The sequence below is a fragment of the Suillus subalutaceus genome (assembly GCF_016647625.1).
Source record: "Suillus subalutaceus strain FC151 chromosome Unknown DFJ58scaffold_393, whole genome shotgun sequence".
In the NCBI taxonomy this organism is placed as follows: domain Eukaryota; kingdom Fungi; phylum Basidiomycota; class Agaricomycetes; order Boletales; family Suillaceae; genus Suillus; species Suillus subalutaceus.
The window spans coordinates 2064-13742 of record NW_024540642.1 but is presented as its reverse complement, the minus strand read 5'-3'; the positions used below and the strand labels follow the sequence as shown (position 1 = coordinate 13742).

The 11679-nt window shown below is 50.0% G+C and overlaps 3 protein-coding genes across 3 annotated transcripts; 1 reads left to right on the top strand and 2 right to left on the bottom strand.

Annotated features, from left to right (window-relative positions):
• Positions 1 to 1107: 1107 nt before the first annotated feature.
• Positions 1108 to 2123, bottom strand: DFJ58DRAFT_849021 (uncharacterized protein; the record flags this gene model as incomplete). Its single annotated transcript, XM_041393698.1, has 7 exons — positions 1108 to 1187; positions 1248 to 1251; positions 1295 to 1342; positions 1391 to 1539; positions 1688 to 1834; positions 1897 to 1933; positions 1983 to 2123. 7 exons carry the CDS (start codon positions 2121 to 2123, stop codon positions 1108 to 1110), a joined length of 606 nt encoding a protein of 201 aa, XP_041235013.1.
• A 963-nt stretch (positions 2124 to 3086) lies between these two features.
• On the top strand, positions 3087 to 5213 carry DFJ58DRAFT_849020 (uncharacterized protein; the record flags this gene model as incomplete). The annotated part of the gene is made up of 7 exons (XM_041393697.1): positions 3087 to 3436; positions 3519 to 3802; positions 3841 to 3942; positions 4093 to 4482; positions 4748 to 4943; positions 4978 to 5119; positions 5178 to 5213. The coding sequence occupies 7 exons, from the start codon at positions 3087 to 3089 to the stop codon at positions 5211 to 5213; spliced, it is 1500 nt and encodes a 499-aa protein (XP_041235012.1).
• A 5040-nt stretch (positions 5214 to 10253) lies between these two features.
• Positions 10254 to 11449, bottom strand: DFJ58DRAFT_826940 (uncharacterized protein; the record flags this gene model as incomplete). Its single annotated transcript, XM_041392202.1, has 5 exons — positions 10254 to 10396; positions 10522 to 10758; positions 10812 to 10944; positions 10999 to 11253; positions 11303 to 11449. Coding segments are annotated over 5 exons (876 nt in total), but the record flags the coding sequence as incomplete, so codon positions are not given.
• Positions 11450 to 11679: the final 230 nt, after the last annotated feature.

The following is an 11679-nucleotide window of genomic DNA, read 5'->3' as shown; positions in this document are numbered from 1 at the left end:
CCCATGTCCTTCGGGGAGATCAATTTGCTATATCTTGCAATATCGATCGGCATCTGAACTGTAATGAAGCAATTTGACTGATAAAACGAATTTTCCAAATCTGCAGGAAGACTCACTGGGATTTTTATATGCCTTTATGAGCCGATCAACCAATCAATCACAAGCCATCACCAGATCAGTGTCTAGGTTTGGAGAAGGTATAACTGGGTCTCCTCCTGTCTTCTCTGCATTGAATTTCTGTTCCATATAATCACATGCCACATGAGTGACAGTCAGGGCCCAAGTGCACAAGAGGGTTATTTCATCATCGGAAGTGGAAGAAACATCCACGATTGAATTGATCTTGTGAAATCGGAAGCTGAATCCTGAATGTCTGCACTTTGGTGTTACAGGGGGTGGAGATTGAGATGATCAGATAAGGGAGCCTTGGATGATCTGAGCTTTCAAAGATCTATTATCTCTTATCATCTATTGCTCAATGAAATACCACATGATTGGAAGTCTGTTGGATGTCAGATACTCGATTTCGATACCCGGGACACCATAGTTGGAACTTGTCTCGAATCTCAGGTCTCGGGTCTCGGGCGTCGGGTCTCGGGACTCATTGGTTGGGACTCGATACTCGATTGTCGGGATTCAATGGTCAGGCATCGGGTTTCATGACTCGGTAGTCAGGACTCGATGGTCGGGACTCAATGGTCGGGACTCAATGGTTGATTTTCGGGATTCGATAGTTGGGGCTCAGATATTGGTACACTTCACTCGATTTTTGGTAGTCGGAACTTGGCATTTGGCATTTGGTAGGCTTGGATGATGTTGGCTTTCAAAGATCTATTATCATCCATTCCTCAATGAAATACCAGATGATCGGAAGTGTGCTGGACATCACATATTTGTTTGTCAAGACCCGGGTCTTGGAACTCGGTACACTTCACTTGAGTTTCCACTTCACCCCTTGCAAAGCTCCGTGCCAAACCACATCATTAGATGACTTTGAATAATTACCCTCCTTTGATTTGGATGATATACAACTAGCTGAGCTCCATCATGTCTACAATTATCATTCTCCTTGGCCCACCCGTCTATCTTATATACCCCCACGTCGGCCTACCCATCTATGCAATATATGTCTCCTGTCGGCCCACCCGTATATAATACATCTTTTACCACTCCCTTGACCCACCTGTCTACAAAATAATACCAATATGTCGGCCCACCCGTCTAATATGATATATATCTGGGCCCACCTGTCTATGTGATAACAAATATACCCGGCTATTTGATACATATGTACTTGTGGAGGGCAAACACCATCTCCAATCGGCTTCGTGGTCTTCACTAACTGCAGGTATGTGAGTAATCTTTTAGTAATAGACAATTTGAAGCTTACCTGTTTGTACTTCGTCTCAAGCGAAGTAATTTTGCGTGAAGGCCGGTGGTTTACCTTGGCCCATTGGGAGTACTTGAGGTGAACAGTCTGCCACCCATGCTGACCAAGAGGGAGCTCATCTTGCACCATGTCGAGGAGAGCATTGACATCTAGATTAGAGTAGTTATTAGACCCTTGAGGACAGCCTCATCTCACTTGCGCATCGTCATCGTCATCTCCGTCGTCTCGGGAACACTTCTTTGGGATAGTGGACGGGATGTTTTCCTTTCCCTTGCCTTTGCCCCTTGCGGTGTGAACCTGCCGTTTTGGCTGCAGGAATGTGGCCACGTGCCTCCGCGATAGTGATGGCGTCCGTCAAGTCCAAATCGCCGGAGTCAGGCAGGGGGAGGAGGACAGGATTGATGACGTCGTTACCCTGGCACCTGGCGCATAACGATGCGAGAACTAGACGGCGAGGGAGAGTCCTGTGAGAGGCGTGAATTTGGCCGGACTGAGTGCATAAGTACCAGACTCCATGCGAAAAGACCGTTGAGACGTAAGAGCCTGTAAGAACATGAGTATTCGAGACTAGATGTGAATAGAATGGACTGACATTGCAAATTCCTGGATGAGGCACCCAAGCGCCGACATTATTGCATGCAAACGCATTGCCGGCGTCATTGTAGCGCAGTTCTGGGTAGGATAGGCTGGGGGCAGGGGGTATCATATATTGTGGAGGAAAGATGTCAGACATAGCGTTGTAGCTGTAGTGTTTGAATGAACAGAATACTTACCTGGTTGTCCTGTGACTGGTGCTTTTATATATCTCCAAAAACCCTGCCGGCAAGTGTATCAGGGCGCTGTAGAGACTCACGTTTCTCCAGGCTCATATGGGCCAAATTCACGCCTTTTTACGATGCACTCGATATCCTTGCAAACGCACTTCTCATATGACTTCCACGCAACGCGCGCTTTGGCGCGTACCAGCGCGTTTGAGTGCGTTCAAGTGCGTTCAAGTGCGTTCAAGTGCGTTCAAGTGCATTACGGTGCACTTCGTTGCATTTCCTTAGGATCCATCGCCTGTCCTCCGCATGTCCTGTCCTAGTCCTCCAAGGTTCATTGGTGCGTTTTCCCTTCTTCAGAACTCATACTCCGTCATGCAGGCACTAGTACTTATCATCATATCTTGTTATGGACCCTGACTTACCTCACCATTTACCTTAGTACTTCCTATTTGGCTCTGAGCCATGGGAACTCGCTTAGCATACCTACACATCACCATGTTTGTTTTCCTGTCACTTACTTCCGCTCGACTACCATCGAAGTGTATAGCTCGAGTTTCTATCTGAATAATCCGGTTTTCCTTCCTATTGGCGCTTTGACACCTTTAAGTGTCTATTTCTACATCTATCAAAGTCCTGATTCCCCATTTGATTGTCATCTCTACTCGAAGCACTCCATTGTGATTGCACGAAGTGCGCTTTTCCGCACTTTCCGCCTTATTAGCGCGTTTTAGGCGCCTTTAGCTAGCGCACTTCGCTTTTGGGTGCATTATTTGCCTCAGAGTCCCATTCAGACTTCAAGACTGAACCGCTGGTTATAGATCCCCCTCACCTTTCACTAGAGGAATCTTTCACAGTAGCAATCCCCTTGGGATGACTTTCCACTCGTATCCAGAGGAGCACTTGAGAGCCCACTTCCCACTCTTCCCCCTAGCATGCAGCTATCATTCCTCGCCCTCAACTGGAGCCCACCGCGAGGGGATCATCTGAGAAAACTAGCAGATCGCTCAGGTCTACTAAGGGACGCAAAGAAAGAGAAGAAGCCATCGAAGAATTCAATATCGCATTTTCAGACCCGCGAGTTGCAGAAGCAGAAGAGATTTTTGTTCCAGTTCCGCGAACCCGTGCAAGACACGTCTCAGAACCCATACACCCAGACCTCTCACTCTTCGCACCAAACCCACGCACTCCCGCTTCGCCTGTCACACCTTCACCCAAGGATTCCGCGAAAGGCGAATTGTCCGACGAGTTTGAAGCGCAAGATAACCCAAGGAACCTACCCCTGGTGCTTTCATTAGCACGCCCAAGCGCATAACCCCCTCAAGCGCTAGTACTCTCTCCTCATTAACCGCACTATCCGCTTTTAGTGAGATCCCTCATAGACCGTCAGACGCGCCGTCAAGCACAACCCCTATGACAGAAGCACAGCCAATCAAGCAGGAAGACATCGACGCTCTCCCTGCTGCACAAACTGGTCAAATCAAGGAAAGCGGTTATCGCCCAAACCAGTCAAGCTCCATCACCGCAGCTGCAAGCGACCTGCCTTATCCATTCCACCTTCTCAACCCGTTTTACCCATTAACCCATCACAAGCAAGCATGGCGGCAGTGCCCTTCAGAATGCCTGGCCGCGCCACTGATAAGGCGCCCAAGTTCGATGGGAAAGATGAAAGTTTGCTAATTTTTATAGATGATTATGAAGACCTCGCCAATGAGGCAAATCTAGCGGGCGCAGATCACATCAAAGGCCTCATAAAATATGTACCCACTAAGGATAGGAACCTTTGGGCTGGTATACCTGAAGCTTCTAAAGGCAATTACGATGCCTTTATTATAGCAGTCAAGGATATGTATCCAGGATGCGAAAGCGACAAGCGCTTCACAGTAGCTGACCTACAAACAGTTTCGCGCAACCAGAGTCGCGCACCAATGATGCACATAGAAGTGGAAGGAGAGTATTACCACGAATTTACCAAGGTTTTGCAGACGCTCAAGAAGCATGATCGCGTCGGTAAAGCAGAGACAAACCGACTGTTCTTGGAGGGGTTCCCCTCAGGCGTGCAACAGCAAATTCGCAACCAGCATGATGATCAAGTTCCCAGATCACCATCCAGACGATCCTTACCCTATGCAAGATGTGCGCGCAGCTGCGCGCTTTTTGCTTCCAGGCATCACATCAATACCCGCAATGCCAGCAGGCACGCAAACCACATCGCCATCGCCACAGGGCCAGCAACTCTCAAACGCCTACCTACCAGAAGCCTGCAATGGGCGCAGTCGTCAAACAGGAATACCAGGCCACACGTAGCTGGCAATTGCACGGCGCAAGGGTGTATGTTCTGCGGAAGCGGCGAACACTTCCTTAGTCGCTGTCGCAAAAGATGGCGTATATTGATGCGGGGAAGTGTAAGGTAAGCGAGGAGAGCAATAAGTTAGTATTGCCAAACAGTAGATGGATTCCGGGGAAACCGCACGAAGGGACACTGAAAGAGCGACTTGATCGTCATATTGCCACTCAGCAGGCAGGACCAGGCACTTCCAAGCACAAGCATAACCTGCTGGCATCTTTGTCCGCGCTGATCCTGATGTCGACGCAGTGATAGAGGTTGACTCGTCCGCATTCGTGCACACTATCACAGATGCGGATTCAGAGGTAGACGACGAAGATCTCGAAGTGCTGCGCGCTACACAGGCGTTAGCGCTAGCAACCACAAAGTGCGATCAGAAGAAGGGAAATGGACCTTACGCCCCCAAAGGAAAAGCGGTGCAATTTGACTGGAGTAGAAGTTTCCAGTGAGCCTCGCGCACGCCCTGGGCCTGCGTCTAGGCAAGCCTCTGATGCGGTAGAGATAGTCTCTCCTGCCGTACAAGCTTCGTCAGACAAAGGCAAGGCGCCAGAACGTGCGAAAACCACTGCAACGCCCTCTATGTCAGCTGCCAAGCCAAAGAGACACCCAAAGTATCTGAGAGTGGATCATCGTCATCTGCTAACACGCCCCTTGCGTCGTCATCATCTACCCACTACAGGAACTTATGCGCACTCGAGGACAAGGAGGCCGATAAGCGCATAATAGAGTGCCTTCTTGAAAGCAGCATCAACATCCCCATGCGCGAACTACTTGCTGTTTCGCCAGATGTCCGCAAGCAATTCCGCGACCTCACGACCAATAAGCGCATCACCGTAGGCACAGTATTTGTCAACGAATTATCCAGCCAGGAAACGACAGAGGAGCTCATGCAGGCATTCGACCAAGATCGGTTGCGAAGCGACGATGGCAAAGTTGTCGCAGATCACTTCGCACCATTGCGCTGCTACGATTGGAGGGCGAGTACTCACCTGTGTCCTCGATCAAGGCGCCGAAGTAGTGGTGATGCCAAAGGAAGTCTGGAGATCGCTAGGTGTAAGCCTGCGCGCAGACCATCGCCTTAATATGGAATTGGTCAACACGTCGAAGGACTCAACCCTGGGAGTGGTAGAGAATGTACCACTCGACTTTGGCGCCGGGCCAATGTACTTCCAAGTGCAAGTCACTGAACATGCAAATTTCGAGATTCTACTAGGGCAACCATTCTTCAAGCTCACTGCATGCCACACATTCGACCTCCCCAATGGCGATCAAGACATCCTATTAACTGATCCCAACACGCGCAAGGAGCTGCGCCTTCCCACCCAGCAATGGGTGAAGCGCTGTGGGCGTTGTGTAAGTGGACTTCCATGTCCGCAACACACACCGAAGCCGTGAAAAGAAGAAGAAAAGGGTTTTTAGATATCGATGATCTGCAGAATTCGCGGGGAGACACCTATCCGTCTTATATGACCCCGCCCTGGTATACATTTCCATCTCGCAAGGACGTTCAATCTTTCTTTCATTCCGAAGTGCAGCGCAAAGCTGCGTGGAAGTTTCGCACTCACAGCTCCTAAGGAGCAACATTGCATCAGTTTCTGTATTCTCGCACAGCTCATCTTCATTATCTGTCCCGATTATTCCGTTATCATCGCCATCGCATTATTCGGCGCAATACGCGCATCTGACTTCGACCCGCTCCATTTTAGACAAGGCATCTATAGAGGCCTTCTCATCCGTCTATTCTTATGATTGTTTGCACCACGCACTGGTCTATAAGCCAGTGGCGAAGAAAGTGCACACAGTGCCTACTACTATGCCACCAGAGTATAGAGTAGTGCGCCAGTTACCTGCAGATCCGTTGGCCGGCATGCCAGAACTGCCGACTCATCCTCCCGAATTTATTCCAGGCGTCCACTTCACGCACGAACACGCTGACAAGCTCGATCTAGATCCCGCGAAATGGCTATGGCCAGAAGAGCTAAAGCTTATCCGCTGGCTCGTTTGCACTCATGAGCTCGTGTTTGCATGGGGTGCCTCAGAACGAGGTCGCCTCAATGAGACATATTTCCCACCTTATAAGATTCCGACTGTACCACACACCCCCTGGTCTCAGCGGAATATCCCTATCCCTCCCTCAACGCTTGGCGAAGTTATACGCATTATCAAGGAGAAAATCACGTCAGGAGTATACGAGCTGTCCACTGCTGCATATCGCTCGCGCTGGTTTTGTGTCGTCAAGAAGGACGGAAAATCACTGCGCTTAGTTCACGACTTACAGCCGCTTAATGCGGTTACGATTCGCGACGCCTCAGTGCCACCCTTTGTCGAGCACTTAGCAGAGTCATTTGCAGGATACGCTGTGTATGGTATGATGGATTTATATTCAGGATATGATCAACGCGCTCTTCATGAGGAATTGCGCGATTTGACTACCTTTGGAACGCCACTAGGCCCTCATAGGCTGACGACGTTGCCACAAGGGCATGCCAACGCTGTACAGGTCTACCAAGGAGATACTGCCTTTATCCTCCAGCATGAGATCCCAGATTATACGTTGCCCTTTGTAGACGATGTGCCCGTCAAATCGGTGAAAACGCGCTACCAGCGCGCGGATGGCTCTTACGAGACTATATCTGCCAATTCAGGCATCCATCGCTTCATATGGGAGCACTGCATTGTGCTCAATCACATTCTTCAGTGCCTGGAGAACGTAGGCGCCACCATATCCGCTACTAAATTCGTCTTAGCCGCACCAAGTGCAATCATCGTTGGACACTTGTGCACATTCAAGGGCCGAGTGCCTGAGGACTCCAAGGTCCAAAAGATTCACGATTGGCCAGAACCCAAGAATGCGACGCATGTGCACGGGTTTCTGGGCACCTGTGGAGTCTTGTGCATTTTCATCCATAACTTCTCGCACATTGCGCGCCCATTGATCAATCTTACCAGGAAAGACGTGCCCTTCAAGTTCGGACTCGAGCATCGGGAAGCGATGCAAACGCTGAAGGACTCTGTATTAGAGTCCCCGCATTGCGACGGCTGGATTATGAATGTGGTCACGAGGTCATTCTAGCAGTTGATACCTCGGTCGTTGCGGTGGGATTTATCCTACTGCAAATAGGCGAAGATGGAAAGCGCTATCCAAACCATTTCGGATCAATTGCACTCACCGAAGTTGAGAGTCGCTACTCCCAGGCCAAGCTAGAGCTCTATGGGCTCTTTCGCGCGTTGCGCGCAGTGCGCGTATACATATTTGGCGTCACAAATCTTACAGTCGAAGTAGACGCGAAGTATATCAAAGGTATGATTAATAATCCTGATTTGCAACCCAACGCGACCATCAATCGATGGATCGCGGGTATTCTCTTGTTTCAATTTGTTTTGGTTCATGTTCCCGCCGCGAAACATGCAGGTGTTGATTGTCTCTCAAGGAGACCCCCAGTTGATGAGGATCCTGCGGAGGATGATGACCATGAGGATTGGATAGATTGCGCTTACTCGTTTGGGTTCGCGCTCCTGAATGAAAGGACACACCAAGTCGATGCGGCGTGCGTGCGAATAACGCGCACAGTGCATAGCGCACCATACGTGTGACAGCCTACGTGGTTACCAGACATGCGCGTTTTTCTAGATATTGTCGAACCCAAGTCAGTAGAACCAGAGATTCCCCGCTCTTCAGCAGCACAAACTTTGGATGAGAAAATAGTTGCAGCCAAACGTTTTCTTCTCTCGCGCAAAAGACCCACTGATCTCGCAGATGATGAATTTCAAGCATTTGTCAATTTCGCAGCACGCTTCTTTATCCTAGAAGATAATCTCTGGTGTAGGGACCGTCAAGGGAAACACCAATTGGTGCTTGAGCCCCAGAAACTCTACCGCATTTTGAAAGAGGCACATGACGATCTAGGACACAAGGGTATATATGCCGTGCACGCGCGGTTGCTCTTGCGGTTCTGGTGGCCGTTCATCACTGACGACGTCAAGTGGTACGCACGCACATGCCACGAGTGCCAAGTGCGCCAGATGCGCAGACTCCATATCCCGCCAACAGTACCCATCCCAGGAGGTCTGTTTCGCAAAGTGCACATTGACACGATGAAGAGGCCCAAAGCGGGCGGATTCGAGAATATTGTGCAAGCGCGTTGCGCGCTCATGTCATATCCCGAATGGCGCATGGTACGCAGAGAGAATACCAAAATGCTGCAAGCGTTCATATTCGAGGATCTCCTATGCAGATGGGGTCCCATTACCGAAGTGGTCACTGATAACGCACCCTGCCTATAGACTCGCTACAGATGCACTCAGGGAGAAATATGGAATCCACCCAATCTGCATTTCGCCTTATAATTCTCAGGCCAATGGTATAGTCGAACGCAGGCATCTTGATGTCCGGGAGGCCATCATGAAAACTTGCGAAGAGGATGATTCCCGCTGGTATCAGGTCGCACCCTTGGTATTTTGGGCAGAGCGCTGTTACCAGTGCAAAAGGCGACAGGCTTATCGCCTTATTTCATGGTCCATGGCAGTTGAACCTATCTTTCCTTTCGATTTAGCAGAAGCAACGTTCTTGGCGCCCTTGCCAGAGCGAGGCGCATTTACCACCTATCGACCTCATAGCATGGCGCGCAGTGCCAACTGCAGAAGCGCATAGAGGATCTTGACGCTATCAAAGATAAGGTGATAAAAGCGCGTTTCAAATCCTGTCCACGATTTCGAGAAGCGCTTTTGCGCCCTCGATCAAAGACTACGATTTTAAGCCTGGCCGCATTAGTGCTAGTGTGTAACTCAAAGGTCGAGTACGAGCTTAGCAAGAAGACGAAACCTGCGGTATCTGGGACCTATGATTGTTCGTACGTCGCACGAAAGGAGGCTCATATCTGTTGGCAGAGTTGGATGGCGCAATCTCCAAGCTAGCGATACGCCAGCATTTCGCATCATTCCCTATTATCCGCGCAGCAAAGAGAGCGTTGCTGGTAACTAGCATCACGGGGATGAATGACGAGAGTCCTAGATCACATTCGCGCAAGATGATGGCATAGAACCAGACGAAGAAGATCCCGAGAGCGCGTTCGACGAATAGCGCATAAGTACCATTTCCCAGCACATCTCCCGACACTCTACCCATAAATATCCTCGATCCCATACACGACTCCCTCCAGAAAACATATAACGACAAAAATAACAAAAACATCATATAACAACATAAACAACAAAACAAAACGCCTCCGCACAATACCCTCCGTTTTACCCCGGGTTTCAGTCCGGTGATCTTTCTCTACTCTCTAATTGTCCCATATAACGCGCATTGCCATGAACATATCACCAAACAGACTCTATCATATACCCGTCCAAACCACCAAAATTATACATAGCTAAGTATCGATACTGTAAAAGGCACACACCTAATCAACCATAGACATTCAATTTCGAACGCATGCGCAGCCGCGCCGCGCACATTTTTACTATAGACATTACGCACACCTCTCACTAATCATCAAAACGCGCAGGCTTATGAAAGGGATAGACGAAGGAAGATGCACGAAGAAGACAAGGCGGGCGCGAACCCGCACGACCATTGTACCATTTCACCTCTTATGATTTTTCTCTTGCGCATTTACTTATATTCACGAAATTCTCTTATAATATGTAAGCCCAGTGGACTTGGACTCAGGATGTGGACTTGGACATGCGACGTGACAAAAGGATGGCATGGACTATTCTACAGGTGCATTGGCGCCAACAAGAGACATGGGCTATTCTAAAGGCGCTTTGGCAGCCAGGAGCACGAGATAGACTAATCAAGGAAGGCGAGTTCTTCATCCAAACGCGCCAACTCAGTGGACATGGAATAGGCCTGGTGGGACAACATGATAAGGCAACTCTGCTGGAGAGCGCCCGCTTTGGCGCATCGAGCGGATAATGCTCTTGAGGTGCTCATTCTCAGCTCTAAGGCGCTCCACTTCACTCTCGACCTCATCAGCGCCATCAGTAGGAACGCTAGGCGCAGCTTGCCTTTCCCTTACCCTTACCTTTGCCCTTGTCAGCCTTAACCACACGAGAAGGCAGGGCCTTGATAGCGCGAATGGGCACCTCCTTATCCTCGACCTCAGACTCTCCAGAACCAGATGTATCGACATCCATGACATCCAGGGCGGCAGACGAAGCAGGACGACAGATGGAGCCAGAAACAGACCCAGCCGGGAGAGATGCGTTTGGAGCAGACCCTGCCTTGCGAGGCGCAGAAGCCTTCTTAGATTTCTCTAGCAGCACAATGCTATCAGTGGAAACGCGCAAGGAAGAGGAAGAAATGCACTCTTGCGCGCAAATGAACAGGGCCTCCTAGCAGAGGCGCAAGCAGGACAGCACTGTCCAGGGCCTCCATTGCACTTCAGCCCCATCTCCTGACAGCGCATGCAGCTAGGTACCTCAGGGTGCCCACCGGATCGCTAAGTGTAGCCATGCCAGTTAAACGCACGAAGGAAGAAGAAACATCCACATACCTCCACCAGCTTCTCCCCACTATCCTTGACCCCAGGTAGAATGACCTCCGCTACCAATTTCTGTAATAAGTGCTTGGGGCGCGGTGGTGTCCTAGGAGGAGGATCCACGACAGCCCTCTCCTTAATCTCGCGAATCTCCTTCGAGAAGTTCCTATAGGCGCGTTTACCTTCCTCCAATATCTTCCTCCCAGTCGCGTCGAGTTCGAGCTCTAACTTCAAACGCGCCGCTATTGTGGCAGCCCCCTCGATTTGCACCTACAGGAAGGCCGCTTAGCGCCCAGGAAAATCCAAAATGGCGACTCACAGATAACTGACTCCAACTGCGCGACCAAGTCTCTCTATCCTCAAACAGGTCAGGACTATCACCAGGAATGATCTTGACCTGGGTGTCCAATGCCTGCAGAAGCGCGACCCAAGAACGCAGTACTCTCTGCTCTTCAGTCTCTGGGACCTCTTGGACAGCGGAGCCGGCTTCCTTGGCAGGAGAGGCAGGGCGCACATTAGGCTCAGGGCTAGGAGAAAGAGCAAGTAAAGCAGAGCTGAAAGGTGCCATCTTGTTGAAGAGGCAGATCACTGATGAGATGGATAAGAGAGAAGAAGAGAAGCGCGACGCGTTTTTCATCAATTCAACCACTCTTCTAAATTTGGTCAAATCTGCCCGCTGTAGAGACTCGCGTTTCT